Source organism: Stigmatopora argus, chromosome 1 (assembly GCF_051989625.1).
Source record: "Stigmatopora argus isolate UIUO_Sarg chromosome 1, RoL_Sarg_1.0, whole genome shotgun sequence".
Classification (NCBI taxonomy): Eukaryota; Metazoa; Chordata; class Actinopteri; order Syngnathiformes; family Syngnathidae; genus Stigmatopora; species Stigmatopora argus.
The window spans coordinates 26,948,971-26,975,176 of NC_135387.1; the positions used below are offsets into that span (position 1 = coordinate 26,948,971).

Here is a 26,206-nt window from a genome sequence, read left to right on the forward strand (position 1 = left end):
AATATTTTGTCTGTTTCAATGTATTATTTTCTTACCTTAACTCATTAACTGCCATAGAAAAAATAATAATATATTTTTTAACTATCTTTTTCAACCGATTCCCATCCTCTGAAAACGACGCAATTGGGCCTGATTTTGAATCAATTCCGATTCGATTTCCGATCAGTTCCGATTCGATTCCCGATCAATTCAGATTCGAATTCCGATCAATTCCAATTTGATTTCCGATCAGTTCTGATTCGATTTGCGATCAATTCAGATTCGATTTGCGATCAATTCCAATTCGATTTCCGTTCAGTTCCGATTAATTCCGATTCCATTTCCGATCAGTTCCGATTCCATTTCCGATCAATTCCGATTCCATTTCCGATCAATTCCGATTCTATTTCCAATCAATTCCAATTCCATTTCCGATCAATTCCGATCAATTTCCAATCAATTCCGATTCGATTTCCGATCAGTTCCGATTCGATTTCTGATCAGTTCCGATTCGATTTCCGATCAATTCCGATTCCATTTCCAATAAATTCCGATTCCACTTCCGATCAGGGTCACATTCCCGTTCCCAACCCAAACCCCTATGAATAAAAAGTGTTCAGGATGTGACTTACTTTCAGATAATCATTCTCGGATCTCAGCTCCTCAATTTCCCGGACCAACTCCTCGTGCATTCCGTCCACCAACTCCTCGGTGAGGTCTGAGAAGGCCAGCGAGGTGCTCGCCGGCACCGAAGCGAGCGACCGTTCCTCCGCCGTCAACTGCTCGCCGGCCTCAAGCCCAACGCACAACACCCGGCCATCCTGGTGCCTCTTGGCCGGCTGCCGGCTCTCGGCCGTTCCGTCGCCGTTCAAGTTGTCCCCCTCCGGGCCGCCGCCTCGACTGCTCCTCGACTCGGCGTCACTACTGCTGGACACTTTTTGCTCGTCGGAGCCGCACTCGGACAATTCCGAACCGCTGTCTGTGAGCGACAGCTTGCCGACACCGCAGCCGGAATCCTTGGACAGGTCGTCGGAGGCGATGCTAGCGTCCGACGCCTTCCTCCTCGCGCCCGTTCCGCCGCCACTTTTGGCCTTCCCGGCCGCCGACGCCGCCACGACCGGCGAGCAGGCGGAAGACTTCCCCGCCGCCGATTTGCTAACGCTTTTCCCCTCTTTTACACTTCCAATAGGGCTCCGCCTGGAAATGTGTAAAGCTCCCGGCTTAACGTTCAGACCGGGGACTCCGATACCACCGCGGATTTTGGCCAGGGACCACCCGGGCACATCCTTGGGTCTAGCCGGCGAAGGAGCCCGGTGAGTCTTCTTCTTCTTCCCCGCCTGAGCTAAGAGCATGGCGGGCATCTCCGCGTGCTGCGTCCGCCCGCTGTCCGAGCTCTCCCCCCCGCCTTCGCTTTCCATCTTGTGCCGGAGATGGAGCCTCCGTTCCTTCGGGGAAGCGAAGGAGAGGTGAGCCGGGGGATTGTGGACATCAGACTCCTTTGACTTGGTCATTCATTCCGCTTCAAGCCGAGCCGAAATGAGAAAAAAACGGAAGCAACCGTTGTTGTTGTTGTCGAGAGGCACAAGTTCAGCTTGAATGAATCAACAACGGCGAACAGACAAAAGGAGACACAACCGTGGCTTGGCTACGTTGAAAAGCTTCCGCTGGCTGGAGGAAAAAAAACTCGGTAATTCAATGAAATTAACGCGTATTGACGACGGTGCCTGGACAGTGAAATTATGATGTGGTTAAATAATTAAAAATAAATAAAAAGCTGAATTTTCGCTATTATCGTCCAACGGTGTCTGCCTGCCTTCCAGGAGTTGTGCGTGAGGACTAGTAGGCGGGGTTGCCAGATCGGAAAGACGCTCTCCAGCCCAATCACGCCGTAAAACCCACCCACTTCAATAAAAAAAAACAGGCCAAATTACAACTCCCAGTGCAAATTAATAGAGCCATGTGTAAGAATCGCACTTTCGCTACGAATTCAATGCCAGCAATATTTCAATAAACGCTACTGTGTTTTGGGGGAAATATTTGTGTCATGTTGTAGCAAAGGTTGAGACGAAATGTTCCCATTTTAAAAGTCAATATTCAGCCCGTTTTAGTTTTTATTCATTTTTCGTTATGCTTATATACTCACAACAAGCCTATCCAAGCCAACTATGGGCCGACTTGAATTGGTTGCCAGTTAATTGCTGGGCACGATGAAAAATAACAATTTAAGTGTTCAATCAGACAAGCATGCATGTTTTTCATGGTTAATAGGTTCCAAAACTTGTCGCATTAGATGAATAACAGCGATGTAGATTAAGTGTTTTTATTGTCTCTATTCAATATTTTTTGGATTTTTAAAACCTCTCTCCAAGGGAGACACTGCACTCTAGCGGCCAGTCAAATAATCTTTTCGTCAGTCCACAAAACGAAAAAGTGAATAATAGTTGATTTGCTGTTTTTTATTTCTTTGCAAGATTTAACTACAGAAAAAAAGAAAACTATTTGAAGAGCATTAGAAATAAATTTCAGTAGGAAAAGGGGTCATACAATCTTAAAATTCTCTTTGCCCACTACGAAATACGATTTTTGATTATTTTGGCAGCAGTTTTATATATATATATATTTCCAACTCTTAAGAAAATATTCAAAAAGTGTAAGTTAGTAATTAATTTTCATTTCGAAGTCTTGACAAAAAAACGGTGTGTACAAGTATATTTTTATTCATGACAATTATTTGTATTTCCCATATTGAAATTGTCATTGTTATTATTTCTACTGGTTTACGTGTATCTCATTTTTATTGTAAGATATCTTTATGAATATCTGTTCAATTTAATGTAAACTGGTTAAACTGCATTCTTTTTTTTCAAACAACTATAGTATTCTGTTTGGGTTAGGCGATAAAATAAAAGTTACTGGAAATATATATATATACGTAAAATACATTTTGGAGTTAATTCCCCAAAGTATTTGTAATATTCATTTATTTTCTCGGAGTTTGTGCCATTTGACCATCGAGTCTCATCTGAATGCTGTATTGCGCCACATTCCGGTAACGACCCACTCCTTTTCATTGAATTACCATTGGACGATATACTCCCTCCCTCACATTTGATTGGTTGTCAAAAATGTCAGTCATTCTTCCATCCCATTCCCCGCTGCTAGCAACTTCCGCTTCTGTGTCAAACCCAAAGCTCAGCTCTAAATTCCTTTTCTGGACTTGTCAAATCGTTTAAATTGCTCTCACCGTGCAGGTAAGACGCATTTTGACAGTGTCACTTCATAATTCTCTACTAAATGTAATAACTTTCAATTTTAATTGATGTTTTGTCCTAAATCGGCTTCTGTGTTGCGGGAGCCTTCTTCTTGTCTTAGCTGCGAGGCTAACATGAACTATGCTACCTGTCAATAGTCTCGATGAACTGTCAGTGGGATTTATGAATATATAGCATCTTATTTTTATGATTGAAAATGAGTTAATTCGCCGACCTGCATTTGATTTAACATTCGACGTCTTTGGTTTGTTCAGCGTTAAAATTCTTTAACACTACAGTAAGTACTAAAGGTAGCACCCAATTCAGCATTTGACATAGTTTATTTTTCTCTTTTTTAGTGAATGTGGATTTTTCGTCGCCTTTTTCTGACGTATTCGCCTTAAATTAAAAATATGATTTAAATTTTTTCCCCTCTATCCGTTTGATTTCTTTTGGAAATAAGTCATTGAAGTTCATTTTATTTTGGAATTAGGACAGAATGTACCATTGGTTTATGTGGATATGCCTGAATCGCGGGATATATATATTTTTTAATTATCTTCATAAATAGTTGGATATCAAAATTTGTTGAATTACAGAATAATAATCTGCCTTCATCAAGGACTATAGAAATGAAAGAATATTTCCTGTATTGATCCCTTTTTTTAAACTAAACAATAAATTATAGTTTATTTACTGTTTTGTCTACAAAATAAATACCAATATAAAAATATACATTAGTCATGACGAATTAAGAGAATATTTCTTTTTTTATTATTTTAAAATAGCCTTATAATAAATAAAACAGATGCACTTTTTAATTGACTAGCTAATATTCAAGATGAGTACAACAACGTCGTCTGAACTTAAGCTTCTTGTGTGGGCCATATTCAATGATATTTTCATAATTTGCTGCGAGCCAATAAAAACTGAGCAGGGGGGCCATTGTTTGGACAACCCTATTCTGAACAATTAGTCATCTATTAACGTATTAACCATGTGGTCTATGTACTATTACTGTGAAATATTTACAATATGTACAGAGTAATTTTAAATATTTATATTTATAAATTGTTCTTCGTGTGGATTAGCAATTTAAGATAAATAGCATATATCAGACAAACACTCAGAAAAGTAAAAAAATAAGTTTACAGGTGTTGGAGAAAATCATCAGTATAGTAAGAGAAATTACATCTAATATTTAGTAGATTTAATTACATAGCTACACACCTATGTAAAAAAAATGCTGAAACAATAATTAGTATGGGTGTTAGCTAAATAATTATGTTTAAAGATTGATCTTGATTTAGGCATGTGGGAATTGAGCAATTTTTTTCTCAACTTTTATCTGGACATGAATAAATGTAGCAGTTGTATTTTAACATATGGCCTTTTGAAAAGTTTATTTCTGAGCCAACTTTACACAATGATCCAATGTTAAATGTCCAGTTAGTTCACAATAGTCACTCACACACCAACTTTTGGCAAAGACTTAGACTGCATCTTTGTTCTTTGATCACTGCTTACTGCTTGAGTGAGTGTACTATTTGTTCTCCAATTATTGTTGCTGTGTGGTTAGAACTCCGCCACAGGAAAGACATTTTGCAAACGCCATGTCCCCGAGGCCTCATTTCAACAGATTTGAGAGGAATGTTGCAGTGGTGGCCAAACTAATGGGTGTATGTGAGACTCGAGTACATCTCTACATGTCTATATGTTTATGAAATACCATATTTTCTCGCATATTGGCCACGTCCGCGTTTACCCTTAAAATTGCATTAAAATTGTTGAATTTTGGAATTTCTCTCGTATAAGCCGCCCCCTGATTCACAATTTTCACCTCCATATTCATGGTTTTAATAGGGAGTACAAATGTTACTTTGAAGGGAAAATCTTAAGAAAAATCATTCCACGTGGTATTTCTGAGATACTAAAATAAATCAATTGCTGGATTGCACATTCCGAAAGGGTGTGGCTTGCACGTAGACAAATTCAAAAAGGAAGTCACGTGAGCAGTACAACCAGGAAGTGTGTCTGGATTTGTTTTCATGTTTTGTGCAAGATAAAAAAAAAATCCTTGGATTTCATTCATAGACGTCAGAATAAATTTTGTTAAGCGTTTTATCCCTTCATCGTTTCTCTATTTTAAAATAAATGACCATATCGGCCGCATTGTCTTACGTTATGGCATTTCGTCTTTGTCACCTTGCAGTTTCGTGCCAGTCTTATTTGTCCGCATATAAGCCGCGACAAATCGTGACCGGACATTTGGTCGCCGGACGTTTGGGTCCGGGCGACCAAAAGTCCGGCGACCAAACAAGGTAAAACAACACGGTTTACGCATCAATAAAAGCCAACAATGGCCCTGAGCAGTTTCACTGAGCGGACGTGTGTGTATAAGAGTGGGTATGTACATGCGTTGTCCCTTTAAGAAGCTACGTCAGTCAGGGTCTTAACAAGTTCTCCAACAAAACACAATAAAAGTACAGGAAATTTGGAGCTTTTCTTAAGCCTAATAATTAATAGGGCATTAAGTATGACAAAATAATAATTCGCAGTTTGTATTTAGGGAATTTGAGCAACAATTTTAAATGGTAATTACCAATAACCTTCCGGGTGACCAAACGTCCGGCGGCCAAACGTCCGGCGGCCAAACGTCCGGCGACCAAACGTCCGAGTACCGCGACAAATACGGCGTACATGCGAAAAAATACGGTAATTTAATTTTGAATGGGCATACTTTCCTTGTATCATCGTTTATTGAATATAAATTATGTACGATGACTGTGCACATCATTGAAGATTTGGTACTTGTCAGTGAATTATTATTAAGAATTAGCCATGAACAGTCTCATGTTTAACATAACTAATATAGTGACAGTAATGATGATTATCAGTCTGTGATAATGAGTCATGTAGTAATAGCTATGAATTATTATGCAAGAAAACAGTCAGCGAGTTAAGTATTCGGGATCAGTAGCAGTATATTATCAGCAATAAAAGTTATGAATGAGATGAAATGTGAATTTGAGGTTAGCCGCTACCGTGCTGTTCTATTTTAGGAAATGAATCTTCGAACATAATGGTTATTTGACGTGTATATTAAATCAGTAGGGAGTCTAATAAGGGCTTTCTTTGGTCCCGACCGAAATAAATTTGTTCCTTTTACATTGCAATATTTGGGATTTAAAAACAAAACTACACGCGTGCAAACATCGTTCGGTCATTGGACAAAACGGAAAATACGGAAGTAAAGTGGGTCACTCGGGATTTAGTTTAGAAAATGAAACTGTGCAAGATCAAAGGAATGACTTAACAAGCAGCTGTGACGGGTCGTTTATATTAGCAGAGGCCATCGGCACTACACTTCCTGATCCTGATGAGTCTTTGACAATTGTTAAATGAATCAGATATGCATGTTCAAAAATAAAATGTGATTATTGCGGTACAAACGAGACATTGTTCAGGCCCAAAGGAAACAAACAAACAAACAAACAAACTGGATAAAATCTTACTCTATCTCAGGCGATCTACCAATAGAACCTTAGCAATCGACATTTACGTGGGAATTAGGCGTCGACTTCATCAATACGCCTCGAAGACTTGAACCCACGAACCGGTAGAGCTGGAATGCGACCACTTGTGCTGAACTCTGTATTGTGTATGCCTGTTTGTGGATTAGCTGCCATTTTATGAATCAATGGATTTACTTATGAGTAAAACCCATGACTTAGTCAAAGGGCGGCAACACAAAGTAGCCTGACCCTTGGACTACTTTACATAATAGCTCGTCTTACGTTTATCAACTTAACATCTTGTTGCTCTTCAAGTCTTTTGAAAAACAAAAACAACGAACATCAGGTTGTATGGTTGGTCACTGAGCATACCTTTTTTTGCGCAGGCATCGTTTTTCTCCCTTAGACGAAACATCCATCCCAACGGTTTTGTGGACACCAAACCAAAATACGGTTGTTTCGTTGAAGATCCAGAAGGAACCTCGACCAGTCGTCTTTCCAGACCTCTCTTGACTTGACTTGACTCTCTGAAAGAACATGTGCTAGAATTTGCAGTCATCCGATAGATTTCAGGTAGATTTGTCAGCGGTGACGAAGGAAAATGAGCAATGAGGACGAGTTCTACGACGCCATCACAGGTTGGTGCGCAATGTTTGTTGTTTGTTTTCTCGCATTTACACGAATGCGCTCTACTTCTTAGGCCTGGATTCGGACGAGTCGTGTGAAGGGGTGTCAGAGTCAAGCTACAAAGACGCGCTGGTGTACGATAGCACCAGGAAGAATGGATCCAAGCCACAGGAGAATGGGCTCAAGAAACACCGGTATTGCTGCGCTTCGATAACCCCATTTTCACGCAATTTGCCTTTTTGTTCTAATCAATGGTTAGCAAATGACTCAGCAACTATTTAGAGCAAGGGTGTCAGACTCGGGTTGGTTCGCGGGCCGCTTTAACGTCAACTCGATTTCATGTGGGCCGGACCATTTTAGATATAATATTTAGATTCATTTTTATAAATGGATTAAATGAACTGGATTAAAGGCCCGGAATATTCCTTTTTTATAGATCTAAAACAATGTTTATTTTAGCTTTTTTGTAAATATATTTTTAGAATTTACCAAATGATTTTTGAACTAAAAACAAAGAAAATATGGATTAAAAAAATAGCAATTATTGATTTAAAAGGGGGAAAATCAGGAAATTTAATATACATCTATACTCTTCAATTTAATTTGATCCTAAAACAGAAAGTCGGCACTCATGATTTACTTTCCCGGGCCACACAAAACAATGCGGCGGGCCAGATTTGGCCCCTGGGCCGCCACTTTGACACCTGTGATTTAGAGCAAGGGTGTCAAACTTGTCAACTCGATTTCATGTGGGCCGAACCATTTTAGATATTATATTTAGATTTTTTTTTTAAGAGAGATAAAAAGAACTGGATAAAAAGCCCTAAATATTAGTTTTTTTATGGATCTAAAATAATGTTTATTTGTACTTTTTTTCTTAGTAAGGGAAAGTCTTTTAAACTTTGTTTTTCATTTCAAAAGGATTTTTAAAAATTATGTTCAATATTAAAGTGATAAACCAAAAATATTTGTTCTTATTTACTTTTAGATTTTACAAAATGCTTTTTGAACTAAAAAAATGGATACAAAAATGTGCAATTATGAATTTAAAAAGGGGAAAATCAGGAAATATAATATACATCTATAATCTTCATTTGAATTGAATCCTAAAACAGAAAGTCAGAACTGGTCCAAATAATCTTAAACTAATTTCAGACATAATATATGGCCATAATTTTTCACTGAATCTACATGGGTCGTGGCTGACATAAATAACACAGGGAGACATAACAAACATAATTGTCGATTAATCGCAAATCAAGTTATTCCTTTGTGTGTTCTAGTTTCCCCGTTTTGAGATGTAAATGATTCGCTACATGGTTTCCTTTTGAGATAAAATCAGTTCTTTCCTGATAGCAGACCAGTTGAGCAACATCTCACCTCATTTTCTGAACCGCTTTATCCACATTAGGGTCGCGGGGGGTGCTGGAGCCTATCCCAGCTGACTCTGGGCCACCCGGGGCAATTTAGAGTGTCCAATCAGGCCTACCGTGCATGTTTTTGGAATGTGGGAGGAAACTGGAGTACCCGGAGAAAACCCACGCAGGCCCGGGGAGAACATGCAAATTCCACAGAGATGGACCTGACCTGGATTTGAACCCAGGACCCCAGAGCTATGAGGCCGACGCTCTAACCACTCTCGCTCAACCGGGCGTTGTGCAACATGTTGTGCAACATGTTGTGATTATCTCCACACTTAGTATCGCTGACTCAGACTGAATCATTGTGGTATGATTTCACTTTCAATGTTAATATGACTAATTCTAAATTCTTTGTGTGTGTGGAGCAATGTTCCCTCTAAGCTCCGCTCGTGCGCAATTGCGCACTACTCTCGTCTTCTCTGCAAAGCAAATCATATGGAGCGCACAAAATAAAATATCATTTATTTTTTTAGCTGTGAGGCCAACGCGCGAACCACTCATTCGCCAGGCCGCCCATTCATAGATATTAATCATTACATTTTATTATTACTAAATCATTTATGTGTAGTAGACATGCACCTGCTTATGGCAGGTGTGATACTAGTGTGTCCCCATAGCGAGCAATGATGATGTTGCTCACACTGGTACTCAGTGTGCTCAGGGAGGTTGTCTTTCTGCCCAGACAAACAAAAAATTAGAGGGAACATTGGTTTGGAGTCTTTTGATTTACTCATTGTGTTTCACTATTAGTGTAAGGAAATGTTGTATAGAACTCATTTTACAGATCACCATGTAGGCATGCTGTTTCTAATGGTTTAATAAACATGAGCAAAAATACTGCCTTATCACAATTAAAGTTCTAAATATGTTCATCTTGAAAATCTGGGTTCTGAAAACAACAAATTATCATGCAATTTGTCAGAAATGAAAAACACAAAAGGCTAGCTGGGATGCATGTGTTAAGCATAACTATCAATTTTGTCATCATTTTCATTTTTGTTATGGATGATGATTTTAGGACGTTCTTTTTGAAACAAAGAACATATTTTAATGCCAATAAAAACCTGTTAAAATGAATGAATGAAAGTGCAAGAGACTTGGGTGAACTCAAGCTTCTTGTGCAACAATATTTTCATAATTTGCTGTTGTTTCTGATTTATGTGGCATATTCTCCCCACCTATGTATACTTGTGTTCTCTTTTCGCATTCTAGGACGTCATTACCCGCACCCATGTTTTCCAGAAACACACTCAGTGTCTGGAGTATCCTGAAGAAATGCATTGGCATGGTAAGACTGAATTTAGAGCAATTTACTTCATTTGACTTAACTCATCTGCATCAAATTGCAATTGTAAAAGTGTGATGTTTCCGTCATTTGTTGTTGTTGTTGTCAGGAATTGTCTAAGATCACCATGCCGGTGGTTTTCAATGAGCCCCTCAGCTTCCTGCAGAGAATCACAGAATACATGGAACACACATACCTCATCACCAGAGCCTGCTCGTTATCGGACTCCACCGAGCGCATGCAGGTCACAACTCGAGTCATCTCTTCCCCATTTTCAAGATTGTATCTTTAGGATCTGAAAAATTAAATATAGTTGAAAGATTTGCTATCGATACTACAATTGATAATTCACACATCGTCATCGCTATTTCTTTCAATGTTTTCTGTTAATATGTATTTTCATGCTATTTTTAAAAAGGGATTGAATGGCTTGCTTTGTTGTGTTTTTGTGTCATTTTAAGGAATTTCATTCATAGACGTCAAAAAAATATTTAGCATTTGTCTGTTTATCTTTTCCGTATCGGTCGCATTGTCTTGCGTTAATGGCGTTTCGTCTTTGTCACTTTGCAGTTTGGTGCGTGTCAAGTCTAATTTATGCGCATATAAGCCGTATCCTCGATTCAGTCGTCATTTTTTTTTGCGACCAATAGGGCGTATATGCGAGAAGATACGATACTCTGCTATTCATATTTGGGCTGCCGCCATGAATCAAAATTAATTATTTCATTTAAAAAGCAATATTGTCTGTGACTTGCACCTAAAAAGTAAAACGTACTCATTCTTTCCCCAGGCCGTGGCTGCATTTGCCGTGTCAGCAGTCGCATCTCAGTGGGAGCGAACTGGAAAACCCTTTAACCCTCTTCTCGGGGAGACCTTTGAACTTACCAGGTACGTTTTTATCCGTACTGCATTCAACCCGCTCACGTTTTTTTTCTGTTCGCACGAGTTCCCAAACCAAGATGACGTAATGGGGCATGGAAGGGCGACGTGCCAGTCAAGTTGGCGCCAGAGTGAGCAGATAATCGCGTGTTGATATCTGATAACGAGCTCAAAGTGGCGATATCATGAGAATGAAGTCACACATTGTCATATTACAAAAATCGTAGTATATCTTGAGATTGACGCCATTTTCTTGCTTATTTTTACATTACGCAACGTATTCAGTTTCTCTTTGACGACTTGAGGTCTGTATCGACACCAAACTACCGTATTTTCACGACTATAAGGCGCACATAAAAGTATTACATTTGCTCCAAAATAGACAGGGCGCCTTATAATCCAGTGCGCTTTATATATGGACCAATACTAAAAATGTTATCACGATAAAATAAAATAAATCAGTGGATAGGGTACACCATCCTCTACAGCTCTCACAACTACGGCAAGCAGCCCCCGACTCTACTATTTTCCCCGTAGAAAAAGTACTGCGCAGTGACTGCTGGGATATATAGTTTTTTGGCAATACACCCAGTATGACGGCGAGCACACTAATTTGGTGCTCGCCGTCATTCCGGCTGGATTTACAAAAGAACTCCTGCCGCTAGCTACTATTTGCGAATGGATTGTGGCCGCCTGGACGAACGTATAAAACTCAGCGTTTTTGATGACTCATTTGGACAATTGTTCAATTCGGACACAGAAAATGAGGACTTTGATGGATTTGTGGGTGATGATGACGTGAGTACATTGTAAAATGGCTAAATAAAGTACAACCGAACACAGTTTTGCTTCCGTTGCCTTTTTAAAAACGTGTTTTTAGCGTGTGTCCGTATGTTTAAGCTGGTGTATGTTTTGCCATGCCTGGTTGCGTCTTTAAAAACGGTGCGTCCTTTGTGTGTCAAATACAGAAATAGCACTCGTTACTGACACTGCGGCTTAAAATGCAATGCGCCATACAGTCGTGAAAATACGGTAGTTGGGGCTTAATATTAGAAGATTGAAGTACGTTTAGGAGAAAAAATGCTAGGTGAAAAACTTAGCTTTACATTATGTGAAGCAGAATTTGCCAGGTGTAGGCGAAGTTCGGCTTAATGTAAAAGTTCAAACATAGAAAACCATTCGGCAACCCGGCTTTGCGTGAAAACCGGAGCGATCGGAACGCAGTATTTGATTTGACCGCCACGTTGCCAATGGGCTCTTTGGCACCCCTACAGGGAGGATCAGGGCTTCCGCCTGGTGGCGGAGCAGGTGTCCCACCACCCACCAGTCAGTGCCTTCCATGCCGAGAGCCTTTCGGGAGATTTTGTCTTCCACGGCTCCATATACCCCAAACTCAAATTCTGGGGGAAAAGTGTTGAGGCGGAGCCTAAAGGGACCATCACTCTCCAGCTGCTCAAGTAAGTCAAGGAAATACTCGGGGCGGCTCCTTTCGGCCTATTTCAATGCGCCTTTTCTTCTGTCCAAGGCATAATGAGGCCTACACGTGGAGTAACCCCAACTGCTGCGTCCACAACATTATTTTGGGAAAACTATGGATAGAGCAGTACGGCACGGTGGAAATTGTCAACCACAGGTAAACAAAGGTGCTGTACTTTTTAGTCAAAATCAAGACAAAGTGAAAGCTTAACAGAGCTTAGCAAGATCCAGCGTAGCCATGATATTGTGACGGGCTAGCTTGCGGTAAGTCTGACCCGAACGATTTGGTTGACAACTGTTAGCTGTGTTATTTTTTTACAAAGTAAAGCCAGAAGTTAGGAAATTCTCATTTTGATTCATTACAAAAATAATGATAGATCATGATGGGTTTTTTTTGGGGTTTAAATTTCAGTTTTAAATGGAACTGATCAGAAATGAGAATTTTTTTATTTTATTTTTTTCATCAATAAAATAAGAACTGAAAGACAATGCAGTAATCCCTCGAATATCGCGGTTAATGTAGACCAAACATGGCCGCGATAATTGAAAAATTGCTTAGTAGGGTCACCCCTATTATAACTACCTTTTTTTCTTCAATGCTAAATCCTAGTAGCAATCGGAAGACGGAATTGTGAATTTTCACATTTTATGAACTTTAAAAAAAAAAATTAATAGCTGAAAAAATCTCAAAGAAGTGTTTTATAAAAATGATCAGAAATACAGTTGCCACTTCACAAATTTCTGGTTTAACCTCCTATGACCTGGACATCACATTTTTGGTTGTCACAATACTACAATGGTAAATTTTGGACTACAGGGGCCTGGTGTCCACCATTTTTCTCAGAAACGACATCATGCAAAAAGATAATTATTAGTTTTTACACTCATCAGATCCCATTAGCCTAAATATCACAGAGAAAATAAAAAGAGCTTGGGTCTTAGGAGGATAACAAAACAAACACTGTGCCTGATGATCAAAATTTTTGCTTGGACATGATAAAAAATGGAAAAAAAGAACGACGGGTAAGACTTAGGTCATACCAGTTCACTGATGTTAGGTGCTTCCCTCTTTTCTTCGCAGCACTGGAGACAAGTGCGTGTTAAATTTCAAGCCCTGTGGCATGTTTGGCAAGGAGTTGCACAAAGTGGAGGGATACATCCTGGACAAGAGGTCAGGCTTCGCCATGTCTTTCGTATGGACTGCCTTCATATTTATTTGGTCCTCCTGTCTTGTCTGTTGCTCATGGTCTAGTAAAAAGAAGGTGTGTGTTATCTATGGAAAGTGGACCGAGTGCATGTGGAGCGTTGACCCTCAATCCTACGAGGTCTACAAGAGGACTGAGAAGAAAGGAGACAAGAAGAACAAAACGGTAAATGCGTCCGTCCTGTCTGACTGCTCCATCTACCGTATTGGCCCGAATGTAAGACAGTGTTTTTTTGCATTGAAATAAGACTGAAAAAGTGTGGGCAGTCTTAAATATCGTGTGCGGTCGATTGGTCGCCGTTCTTTTGGTCGCCGGTCTTTTGGTCGCCGTCTTTTGGTCGCCGTCTTTTGGTCGCCGTCTGTCGCAGTCGGGGCGACCAAAAGACCGCGACCAAAAGACCGCGACCAAAAGACCAGCGACCAAAAGACCGGCGACAACAAGGTAAAACAACACGGTCTACACATCAATAAAAGCCAACGATGGCCATGAGCAGTTTCACTGAGCCGACATGAGTGTATAGAAGAGTTTGTATGTACATGCGTTGTCCCTTTAAGAAGCTACGTCAGTCAGGGTCTTAACAAGTTCTCAAACAAAAAACAATAAAAGTCCGGGAAATTTTGAGCTTTTCTTTAGCCTAATAATTAATAGGGCATTAAGTATAAATAAATAAATAGTAATTCACAGTTTGTATTTAGGGAATTCGAGCAACGATTTAAATGGTAATTATCACTTACCTTCCGGGCGACCAAAAGACCGGCGACCAAAAGACCGGCGGCCAATCGACCGTGTACCTTAAATATGAGGTTTAGACCACCAGATATTTTAAAGCTCAAAAGTTCAAAAAGTCTTTTTTTTCCCAAGACTCAAGTTTGTCGTCTTACGTCCGGGCCAATATGGCATCTCCTCTGTCTCCACCAGGAAGAGCCGACGGGATTGGAGAACGAGGACGCCGACGACATGCCGGAGGTCCAAGAGACGGTGTCGGTCATACCGGGGAGTACTTTGCTCTGGAGGACCGAGCCCAGACCGGCTCACTCTTCTCAGGTGGAGAAATATCCCAAAAACGTTTTGCTCAAAGGCAACGCCCAATCAAAATCTTTGTTTTTTTTTCCTGCTTTCAGATGTACAGCTTCACCAACTTTGCCATGTCTCTCAACGAGCTGGACTCGGGCTTGGAGGCCATCTTGGCCCCGACCGACTGCCGCTTCAGACCGGACATCCGGGCGATGGAGAATGGGAAAATGGGTAATCTTGTTTTTTTAAACTCAATAACGGCTCATAACAATTTGGGCCTGAAGAATAAGCGGGAAATATGTGGAGGTGGGAAATAACTCCATATGTCCGCCAACAGTGGAATTCAATTGAAATGTGGAAAGCATTGGATTTTCCGCTTAGCTTTAAGTATGGTTTGAATGTCAAGGTCATTTACACGAACGACACGGGTGCTTTCTTCTCCTTTGTGAGGGCAAACGCTGAAGAAAACGGTCGGACGGGGAAAGACGGGTTGCCTTTGTTACTGCCTGCTTAGAATTTGAACAACACCTACTGCTTGCCGTTTTGCAGACGAAGCCAGTCAGGAGAAGGAAAGACTGGAAGACAAACAGCGAATTGCTAGAAAGCAAAGAGCCAAGCATGAGGAGGAGTGGTCCACAAAGTTAGTCCACATATTTCTTTGGAACTATATACAAACACACTGTATTTTCGCGCATGTACGCCACATTTGTTGCTAAAAAATGATGACTGAACCGAGGGTATGGCTTATATGTGCATAAATTAGTCTTGACATGCACGAAACTGCAAGGTGACAAAGACCAAACGCAAGACAATGCGGCCAATATGGTCATTTATTTTAAAATAGAGAAATATGAACAGCAAAAACGCTTAACAAGATTTATTTTGACGTCTATGAATGAAATTCAAGGGAAAAAAATAGACCTTATCTTGCATAAAACGTGAAAAACTTACTTGTGCCGCCATCTTACCTAGGAAAAACTAGACCGCGACACTTCCTGGTTGTACTGCTCACATGACTTCCTTTTTGAATTTGTTTACGTGCAGGCAACACCCTTTCGGAATGTGCAATCCAGCAATCCATTTATACAGTATCTCAGAAATAGCACGTACGATGATTTTTCTTAAGATTTTCCCTTCAAAGTAACACATTTGTCCTCCCAATGAAAACCATGAATATGGAGGTCAAAATTGTGAATCAGGGTTCATCTTATACAAGGGAAAATGTAAAATTCAACGATTTAAAGCCAATTTTACGGATGCGGCTTATACGAGGAGGTGGCTAATATGCGAGAAAATACGGTAATATTAATGAAGTCACCCTACGCTCATCATCATATTACAGCGTTGATTTTTTGGGGTCCACGTGGACTTCATTTTTGGTCTTTTTGCTTCAAGGTGGTTCCAACTGGGCACCAACCCCTGCACCGGCTCCCAGGACTGGAACTATTCCGGGGGTTACTTCAGTCGGAACTACCGAGATCTGCCGGATATCTACTGAAAAAAAGCCGCTAGCTAAAGACTCAACTCTTCTCCATTGCACACATCCAACAACGTTAGAAAAAACCCAAAACAAAAACCAACCCACACTTGAACACTCTTCTTCCCCCGCCAGGATTGGACACCCGCATTCGTCGCCGCGTTTTCTACGCGTCGCCATTTTAACGGAACGCGTCGGGTCACGCAAAATTCTGTACAAACGGGCCAAAGCGACGGAACGAGTCGATCGATCGATGGCCGCCAGCCTCTCCGATTCGATCGTAGCTGTGGAAATTCCCAACGTTAGCCGAGGCGGGCAAAAATTCGAACCGCCGTCGGATTTCGGTTTGACGGTCGCAAAACGCAAATGTGTGAATTCTGTCAAATGGTGTCTAAAATCCATTTTAAGCAGAATTTCTTTTAAGCACTTAAGCACGTATACCTTCACGTATTCGTACGTTCTCTCTGTGCCTGTTACGTGTGTCGGCGTTTTTTGTCTTTAACGACGCGACATGAACAAAACACTAATGCCTGTTGTAACGTGGAAGGATTGTATGAAATAAATATAGAAAAAAAACGGTACAGCGTTAGCACACATTCCAACGATTGGTTAAAAAAAAACTTTTGCTTTGCTTTTGTCATTTCTTTAACTCTAACCAGTTCTCCATTTATGTTGTGTCACACAGAGGTAATCTCATGCAAAATGACATTTTGTGCAATTGATTTATTTTTATAATATTTAAAGCATTTCGGGGGAGGGGAGATCATACATCAGATGTTTTATTCTGAGGTGGGGAACAAAGCAAACTGTTTGATAGATTCATTATGGACAGAAGGAATGTCTACTAATAAAATCCTTAATTTCAATTTTGGACCAAGGCTGTCTTTTTTTTTTTAAATAAGTTACCTAGTTTCTATTTTGATTGTCAATCGCAGATTATTTTAGCGACGACTTGACTAATTGGTTCATTGAAATCATATTTTTTCTTATTACGTTTGGACCAATATTTGAGATGAAAGTTGGACAACAATTTTTATTCAATTTATGTGACAATCATTGTTCTCAATTCGATGTTTTAAATCAATTGAAAATAAAAATGAGATATTTACATTATTTTTAATGGGAACATTTAAATCCCTTTTAATTGTGATGTAATAAATACAAGGAAATGACTTTTTTTCATTTTATAAAATTCACAAACTAATGTTGTTGACTATTTATTAATTAATTTTTTGTTGATTATTATTCTTATTTATTGATCCTTTATTTAAATCTCATTATAGTTGTATAATGACAATAAAAGTATTCGATTATATATGTTATACTTATCCACAACATTCACATAAATGCAGCCAAAATACTTGAGTATTTTAAACTATAAATAACCCAATGAAATGTACGTGTTTATTAATCATCTCCTGGCTGGCAGTGACAAGCACACAAGCTAAGCTAACATGCTAATGGGGTATAATGATATCGACTGTGCAACCAAAGTCTTTATTAGTCCTCCCCTTCTGAAAGCCTTTTCACCAAACCATAATAAAATAATTTTAAAATCATGCGATTGTGCATTAATTTAGCTTTTTTTAAAAACTCGGAACGCAGCCTTGAATCGGGGGTAAAAGAAAGCACGGCAGAGGTTACATTTCATGAGAGTACGTACTCAGGAAGAAGAAACTAAACACCAACCTGCAGATGGTCATCAATACAGCCCAAAGGATCATCAACTGCCCCCTACCTACCCTGTCCAGCATCTACGAATCCCGATGCCTTAGAACAAGGGTGTCAGACTCGGGTTGGTTCGCGGGCCGCTTTAACGTCAACTTGATTTCACGTGGGCCGGACCATTTTAGATATAATATTTAGATTTTTTTTAAATAAATGGATTAAAACAACTGGATTAAAAGCCCTGAATCTTCAGTTTTTTATAGATCTAAAACAATGTTTATTTGAGCTTTTTTTATATATATTTTTAGATTTTACAAAATGATTTTTGAACTAAAAACTCAAAAAAAAATGGATTAAAAAATTACAATTATTGATTTAAAAGGGGGAAAATCAGGACATTTAATATACATCTATACTCTTCATTTAAATTTGATCCTAAAACAGAAAGTCAGCACTCATGATTTACTTTCCCGGGCCACACAAAATGATGTGGCGGGCCAGATTTGCCCCCCCCGGGCCGCCACTTTGACACATGTGCCTTAGAAGGTCAGAGAGCATCCTAAAAGACAATACGCACCCCGACTTCCACCACTTCAACCTGCTGCCCTCTGGAAGACGCTATAGAGCCATAACAGCCAAGACAGACAGACTCAAGGACAATTTCTTCCCAAGGACTGTCACCATACTCAACTGAGTACTCTTCTGAACCTACGACCTAATTTGTTTCCCATTCATTTCAATGGGAAACTTCCGCTCGAGTTACGAGAATCTCGTCATACGAGCTCAGTCCCGGAACGGATTAAGCTCGTATCTCGAGGTACCACTGTACTTGTATAATGGCAATAAAAGCATTCAAATGCCAAATGAAACATCCACAGTAGCTTCATATATATATATTTATTTGATTTTCCTGACTGCAATTTATTTGAAGGTCATAATTTGTCATTCATCACATTACATGGCATGATGCACCAGGTCTACTACATCCATTTACAGGAGGAACACAGAAACATACACAAGGTTTTACAATGGGGAAAACAGGAAGTTAGTTTAGCTCATTGCACTTACAACAGTGAACTTTGTTGTTATTAATAGGCTCTTTTTTTCCATTTCAACTTTTTACACTTTTTTGTCAATTTCAGCCCCCCCCACCCAGAAAAATCCCCCTTGTATGGCATCTCGTTTTACAAACACAACATTTATAGAAATTCCACACAGATGTTCTTTTATCCCGTATCAGTCCGAGATTATTATTATTATTTTTTTTAATGATATTGAAACAGTCGACACAAGCACACAATGCAAATATGTCATTTTTTTCATACCGACTCCTTTTGTTTTGTTCACATTTGGCTAGAAAAAGCACTCACACACAATTTGATAGATTGCTTAGTTTGTCCCTTTCTACGCTCACCTAAAACGTCTCATGATAGATTTATATTTATTTATAATATGCAATATATTTTCCATTCTCTCTCATGTCATGCTCCTACGATCTACTGTGAAACGGGACCAAAAAAATGGGCCAAAATCTCAGAGCAACGTTTACAATATGGGTATTTTTTTTTCTTCTTCTTCATGACAGCAAACAAAAACCACAAAGTAAATACGCGTATTTCTATTATTATTATTATTTTTTCACGGCTGTAAAAATGTCCTTCAAAATAAAATACTTTTGAAATCATGTAAACATACTCTTCACTCTTGACGGCCGGAGACGTCAATCCGTTTTGGGTTGGCGGCGACCATTCAAAACGGATTGGACGTCCACGACCGTCGGGGGCAGACGGGGAGGAAAAATGCACCCGGAGAAAAACTGGTCACTTATTGCTGAGGCTTATTGAGACACAAATGAAAAAAAAAGGCTTTTTCCAATGTTGCAAAGTTAGGGCTGCGACAAACTATTATTTTGATAGTCGATTAATCAATGATTATTTTGGGATGTAGTGAAATGTTACCAAAAAAAACAAAAAAATGATTCTAGACCATTTGTGACACTACATAATTACAAAAACATTCCATATTATTCTTTAATGTACTATATATTTGTATATTTGTCTAATCATGTGCCTTTAAAAAAATAAATAACACTCTTTTTAGTTTATCGTGAGAGTAAACATCCAATCTATTTGAATGGGAATTTGTCAGCCAATGAATATTCATTCATTGGCTGCCATCCCTCCTACTTTAAATGGATTGGACGTCTAGCACCATGAAGGCTCAGCGAGGAAAATGCAAAAATATCCTCCATTATTATATTATACACAAAAACAAACATAACTTTTGCAATCAAATATTGTATCTGATCCAACATTTTCAATAAATACTTTTTGATAACCCTATTAAAGACGTACAGTTCAACAGACTGTACAATATAATCTACATAATATAAATTAGAAATAAATAACTTTTCAAATGTTATTGTCTTACCTTCACTTCGAAATGAAATGTATGCGTCCCTCATTTAGAATAAAAGTGCGCGTAACTTGCTTATAAAACTTCTCCTTATGTTTGTTCAGTTTTAAAAGTTTTTCCGCCTCATTGTGCTGACTTTCGGTTAGCTTGCTAGCAAATGGTATCACTAATTCTATTATTATGCAGCCAAAAGTGCGCCAAATCCGAATCCCTGCTTTAGTTATCGCCCCCTGGTGATAAGGAAGTAGAACTGCGTGCCCGCAACTGTTCACAGCAGTTTATCGACGCCCAGACCCACTAATTCTATTGTTGAATTCTTCTTAGTATTTGAACGGTAAATGTGAAAATTTTGCGATTTTGAAAAATAAAACCCCAAAAGAACTATAACACTGAATAAATACAACCATTTACTATATTTTCAATGTGAAATTTACAATATACCAATATATATTTCTTTGTGGATAGATATTTGGATATAGATAGATATTTTGCATTTTCTAAACGGCTTATCCTCACGCGAATCGCGGGGGTGCTGGAGCAAACAACGGCCAGCAGATGGACTACACCCTATATATATATATATATATATATATATATATATATATATATATATATATATATATATATATATACATATATACATATATATACATATATATATACACATGTATATATATACATATATATATGTATATATTATATATATATGTATTTTTTTTGTCTATAGTGAAAAAAACTATAAACACAATGCCAATTTAGCCTGTTCTCCATTTTACAATTGTTACTTTAACGTATGTTTAAAAATAATAAAATAATAATTATATATTATATTACATTTTATATTTATATTTTAATAATAAAAAAAAAAAATTAAACCTGCCGTTGAAAAAAAACAACTTCATTGTGTATTCTTTGGCTGTTGCGACTGAAAATACAGCATATTATAAAAAAATAACAAAAAAATAACATTTCTTGTTCTTATTTTGTTTTGGATGAAACAATAAAAATGGAGAATATTGATGTCCTTTCCTATTTTCCAAATGAGAAATGACTAGGAGACTGTGAACGATTAATCGAGTATCAAAAGGGTGGCGGTGGCAGCCCTAAAGTGTATCGCGGTGGCCATTTTGTGCTTGAAATGTGGCGTTTTTTTCCCGTTTGTTGTTTGTATCGTTGTTGTTTTTTCTTCCCGCCTCTGAAGCAAAGTCTACGAGGACACGGAGTGCACACAGTTGCTTGAATGGCTTTCTCGTATTACAGTGTAGAATAAAAAGCCCTTGCTGCAATGCATATTCAAGAAGTCATCTTGAGTGGCTGATTGACACGAGCAAACGTGAGCGACTTGCAACTTACGGCCGGCGTCAATCGTTTCTCTTTTCAAATGCGACTCGCCTTCTTTGACTGTTCATCGCAACCGGTCATGTTTGTCTTCCTTTTTCAGGTGCTACGCCAAAGTCTACTCCACCGGTGTCCAAAGCGGTCCACCAGGGCCATCCGGCATGGGTGCAGCTTTCCATTTTCACCAACCATACCTGTCAACCTCTGCCGATAACTGCCCTTATAAATGATTATGATTCCCCTTACAAACCCCCAAAAACCTTACAAACACCGTACGACTCGTCGTACGGTGTTTGTAAGGTTTTTGGGGGGTTTGTAAGGGGAATCATAATCATTTATAAGGGCAGTTATCGGCAGAGGTTGACAGGTATGCCAATCTGATGTCTTATAAGTGTCATCAGTTGATTACTGTCAGGTGCTGCTGAAGAAATCTCATTGGTTAAACCAGGGTTGTCAAACTCAGTTTGTTTCGCGGGCCACATTAAGACCTTAAACTAGATTTTATTTGGACTAGACCAGTTTATTTTTGGCCTAAAAAGTTGACTTCCTGGTCGCTGTTGACGGCGCTCGACGTCACTGGTGGATTGGACATCTATCGTTGTCAATGGTAGGCGATGAGTTACCGTATTTTCTTGCATATTAGCCGCCTCCGACTATAAGCCGTACCCTTAAAATTGCTTTAAAATGGTTGATTTTTTAAATTTCTCTCGTATAAGCCCCCTAAAAATCCACGTTATAACACGATGATGAGCGTAGGGTGACTTCATTAATATGATAGTATTTTCTCGCATATTAGCCACCTCCTCATATAAGCCGCAGACTTAAAATTGGCTTAAAATCGTTGAATTTTACAATTTCCCTCGTATAGGCCCCCCCCTAATTCACCGTGTTCACCTCCATAATCATGGTTTTAATAGGGAGTACAAATGTGTTACTGTTGGGATTATTCTGGGATATTATTATATATGTGCACATTCATCATTACATGTGTGTGGAATATTAATCATTATATGTATATGTGAAACATTAATCATTATAAGCAGACGAAAGCTCAGTATAACGGTTACCAAGGATACATCCCCCTGCAGCTGGCCCCCGAGGACATTTAATTGTTTGCCCTATTCCGGGGACTATTGACCTGACAGATCACCCAATCCCGGGCCGAGGACTGTTGATCTGAGTTCGCAATGAAGATCTATGAAGGACTCTTAAATTGCTTTGACTTGGATTCCGGAGCAGATGGCGATAATCAAATCGACTTCCGAAAATACTCGCATATTGTTTTAAAATAGTGTTGCTCGTTTCACCTTTTATGGAAATTGTTATGCTTACTTGTGCAAATTCTTACGCAGTTGTTTTTGGTTTTCGACCTGATATGCAATTGTTCTTGCAGTTGTTTTTTTGACCTTAATTGTGTTATTCGGTTAGCTTATGCAATTGTTTGAATAAGATAACCTTAATTGTTTTGATTATGTGCGACTAAATGGACAGAAGAGGATGCCTTTTTTGAGAATGCTCCGTGGCGAGGACGAGCCAGGATGGATTCTCACTTGCAAGTTATCGCTGGATATGTCTCCGATGTCTTTCCTTTTATTAAAGTATATCTATTAATTAACCTATCAGTTACTAAGAAGAGGAAATCTTAAGAAAAATCATTTTTCGGAGTTATTTTATGAATCGAAAGGATCGTCTGCTAGATTGGACATTCCTAAAGGGTGTTGCCTGCACGTAGACAAATTCAAAAAGGAAGTCACGTGAGCAGTACAACCAGGAAGTGTGTCCGTAGGGGTCAAGGTTTCAGCAAGTCTCTGGGTGCAATAATTGCATGAGATACACATTGCGCTCTGTATCAAGGCTGATATTTTAATGATTGACCGCAAGACCTTTGATCAGCCTTAACAACTATTGGGGTGTGCTGAGATGCTAAACGCTACGAACACGTATCAAGGCTACTCGCGTCTGACCAGTCAGATCACGTTTAACTACGGTAAGATGGCGGCGCCCTGAGCGAGCAATGGCAGGCACAGGTAAATGAGTTTTTTTCACGTTTTGATGCAAGATACGTTTTTCTTCTTCTTGAATTTCATTCACAGATGTCAAAATACATTTTGTTCAGCGTATTATCTGTTTATCTTTTCTTTATTTTGAAATAAATGACCATATCGGCCGCAATGTCTTGCGTTATGGCTTTTCGTCTTTGTTACCTTGCAGTTCCGTGCATGTCAAGTCTAATTTGTGCGCATATAAGCCGTACCCTCGATTCAGTCATCTTTTTTAGCGACAAATACGGCGTATATACGAGAAAATACGGTAATTTCTTGTCATTTTAGGGTACTTGCAGATCACTTCCTGAAAATTCTGTAGCTACAGTATGAAATGAGCTACAAAGTGCTCGTCAGGCAGAACAACCCCTAGCGGGCCACTTCCGGCCCGCGGGCCGCATGTTTGACACCCCTGGATTAAAGGATCTGTGCTTGGATCTGTTGGAACAAAAACCTGCACCCACTCCAGTTTGGACACCCCTGCGGCTATGCTAATATTTTTTCAAAACTCTATATATACTCTTAAATCCTTTTCCCCCCTTTTTTATCGTAAAATACATTCTGCGCTAAATAATCTCCTTCCTATTTCCTTTTTCACCAAAAGTAGTCTTTTTAAAAGATGTTTGATTGGTAAAATAGCAATTGTGTTGTCCTGTTCACTGCCATTGACCGAGACGGACTCCCGTTAAAATGGACGCCGTTAGCTTAGCGTTATTTTTGAAGGTGTCGGATTACAACCATAACGTGAGGATAAACGATTTATAATCTCTCCCATGTGACTTTAAAATCATTTTATCGAATATATGTGTGATTTTTACAAAAAATAAAATCTTTAGAGCACTTATTCTGCTTTAAATGTGCCTTTCTTTCATTTCAATGACTAAAATTTGTAGGTGCATCTCAATAAATATATGGCGCAAAAAATAAATAATAAACTATACTGTTACTTGTACACTACTAAAGTGCTTCAATACAAAAAAAAATGAAACTCATTGTACAGATTCATGACACATTTAAATATTTATGATCTCCCGCCATGTTAATGATGAGCTAGCTAAATAAATAAAACATGAAATGAAAAAGTACCTTCTATAATGTAAAAATAAGTATATCAAAATATAATATAAAAAAACTAATTCATCAACTAAATAAATTGTAGTAGTAGCGAAAATAAATATATATATAGTAAAAATCATCCCAAAAAATAACAACAGTGAAACATAATACGGTCACATAAAACAAATAGTAATAATAAATAAAACAATAAATAAATAATCACCATAAAAAATAACATTAAATCTCACAAGAAACCCTGGTATATGAAATTGAAATTTTGAAAAGTATTTGCCTTCATGAATCTGTCAAATGAGTTTCAATCTTTCTATAAAATGTATTGAGATACACCTGTATATATATATATACATATATATATACATATATACCGTATTTTCACAACTATAAGGCGCATCGCATTATAAGGCGCACCGCATTATAAGGCGCACCCTCAATGAATGACACATTTTAATTGTTTTTCCATATATAAAGCACACTGGATTATAAGGCGCCCTGTCTATTTTGGAGAAAATTTAAGACTTTTAAGTGCGCCTTATAGTGTTGAAAATACGGTATATATATGGACACAAAGAAACCTGAGGTATAACGTGTAAACATGACCAAAAATACAACAATATGATTATTAGCTTTCATAACATTTGGGGGGGAAAAGGTGACTTTTCTAGCATGACCAAGGTGCCATTGAATAGAAATGTTTGTAAATTGCTAAATTAGGGGAAAATAACCAAATAATCTCATAGTACAACTCATAATCTCTTACTCCTGTGGGTAAAGACGATAATACACTTGGGCCAGATTGGATTCAAAACATGAAATTGTCAAGCCTAAAACCATCAGCGTATTCCAGAATCAATCAATAATTATTACACAGTCAGATTTGAATCATAACGTGAGCGACCCTCATCATGGTATCACAGTGGCCCGGACGGACCGCGTCTCAGTGTCATTGACGGCAATACAATTCTATTCCCGTTAACCTGGAAATAGAACGGTCGCCGTCCGTGGCGTCCGATGCCGAGGCCGCCATTTCCCGTCGGGACGCGCAACACCGAAAGCATGGTTGCTATGACTCCGTGCCAGATGCTCACGCTTCCACCCAACCTAGATTTCATTGCATAGAACGAGAGGAGATTTCCTTTCTACGGCGCCCCATCCAACACTTTTCCACTTGTGGAACGGAACGGAACGGCCCCATTTGTACACACATACATAAAAACGTTAGGACCGGAACGATATCGAGGGGACTTTGAGGTTGTTTTCCTTTTTTTTTCTTTCTTTTTTTTGGTTGTCAACGCGGGGCAGCATGCGAAGGTCCCCGGCGAGCGTTCACACGGACGACATACGAGCACGAGTGTGGATTTTTCTCCGTCATGTTGGAAAGTGGCAAAAGTCGGGAAATTCGGGACAGGGAACGCTGACCTGAGTAGTTTCCGTGACAACTGGGTTGAGGTCGGAGGTCAGGGCGAGATGATGGGTGACGTGCCAACTTCTTTTTTTTCAGCTCCAATTTGGGAGTGTGCTTTCGTGGTTCTTTCCATTT

At 39.0% G+C, this 26,206-nt stretch overlaps 2 protein-coding genes across 2 annotated transcripts in view; one reads left to right on the forward strand and one right to left on the reverse strand.

Moving 5' to 3' along the window:
* The window catches only part of mtcl2 (microtubule crosslinking factor 2), a 42,949-nt gene extending 41,092 nt beyond the window's left edge, over window positions 1-1,857 (reverse strand). Inside the window, exon 1 of the mRNA XM_077613489.1 lies at window positions 612-1,857. Coding sequence (XP_077469615.1) covers window positions 612-1,490 — 879 coding nt within the window. The 5' untranslated portion in view covers window positions 1,491-1,857. The remainder of the gene's footprint in view (window positions 1-611) is intronic.
* A 1,233-nt stretch (window positions 1,858-3,090) lies between these two features.
* LOC144084768 (oxysterol-binding protein-related protein 2-like) lies at window positions 3,091-16,995 on the forward strand. Its single transcript, XM_077613500.1, has 14 exons — window positions 3,091-3,230; window positions 7,132-7,383; window positions 7,446-7,566; window positions 10,006-10,081; window positions 10,188-10,322; window positions 10,869-10,966; window positions 12,232-12,414; window positions 12,483-12,590; window positions 13,515-13,604; window positions 13,686-13,803; window positions 14,557-14,682; window positions 14,760-14,883; window positions 15,202-15,292; window positions 16,048-16,995. Exons 2-14 carry the CDS (start codon window positions 7,347-7,349, stop codon window positions 16,148-16,150), a joined length of 1,410 nt encoding a protein of 469 aa, XP_077469626.1. The 5' UTR covers window positions 3,091-3,230; window positions 7,132-7,346; the 3' UTR covers window positions 16,151-16,995.
* The last annotated feature ends 9,211 nt before the right edge of the window (window positions 16,996-26,206 follow it).

What these genes read in the sequence shown, in the direction of transcription:
- LOC144084768 (XM_077613500.1), top strand. Translation starts at nt 7,347, where the DNA reads ATGAGCAATGAGGACGAGTTCTACGACGCCATCACAG. An exon ending in ACTCCACCGAGCGCATGCAG is followed by an intron (nt 10,323 to 10,868) that starts GTCACAACTCGA and finishes TTCTTTCCCCAG; the next exon opens with GCCGTGGCTGCATTTGCCGT. An exon ending in GACCGGCTCACTCTTCTCAG is followed by an intron (nt 14,683 to 14,759) that starts GTGGAGAAATAT and finishes TCCTGCTTTCAG; the next exon opens with ATGTACAGCTTCACCAACTT.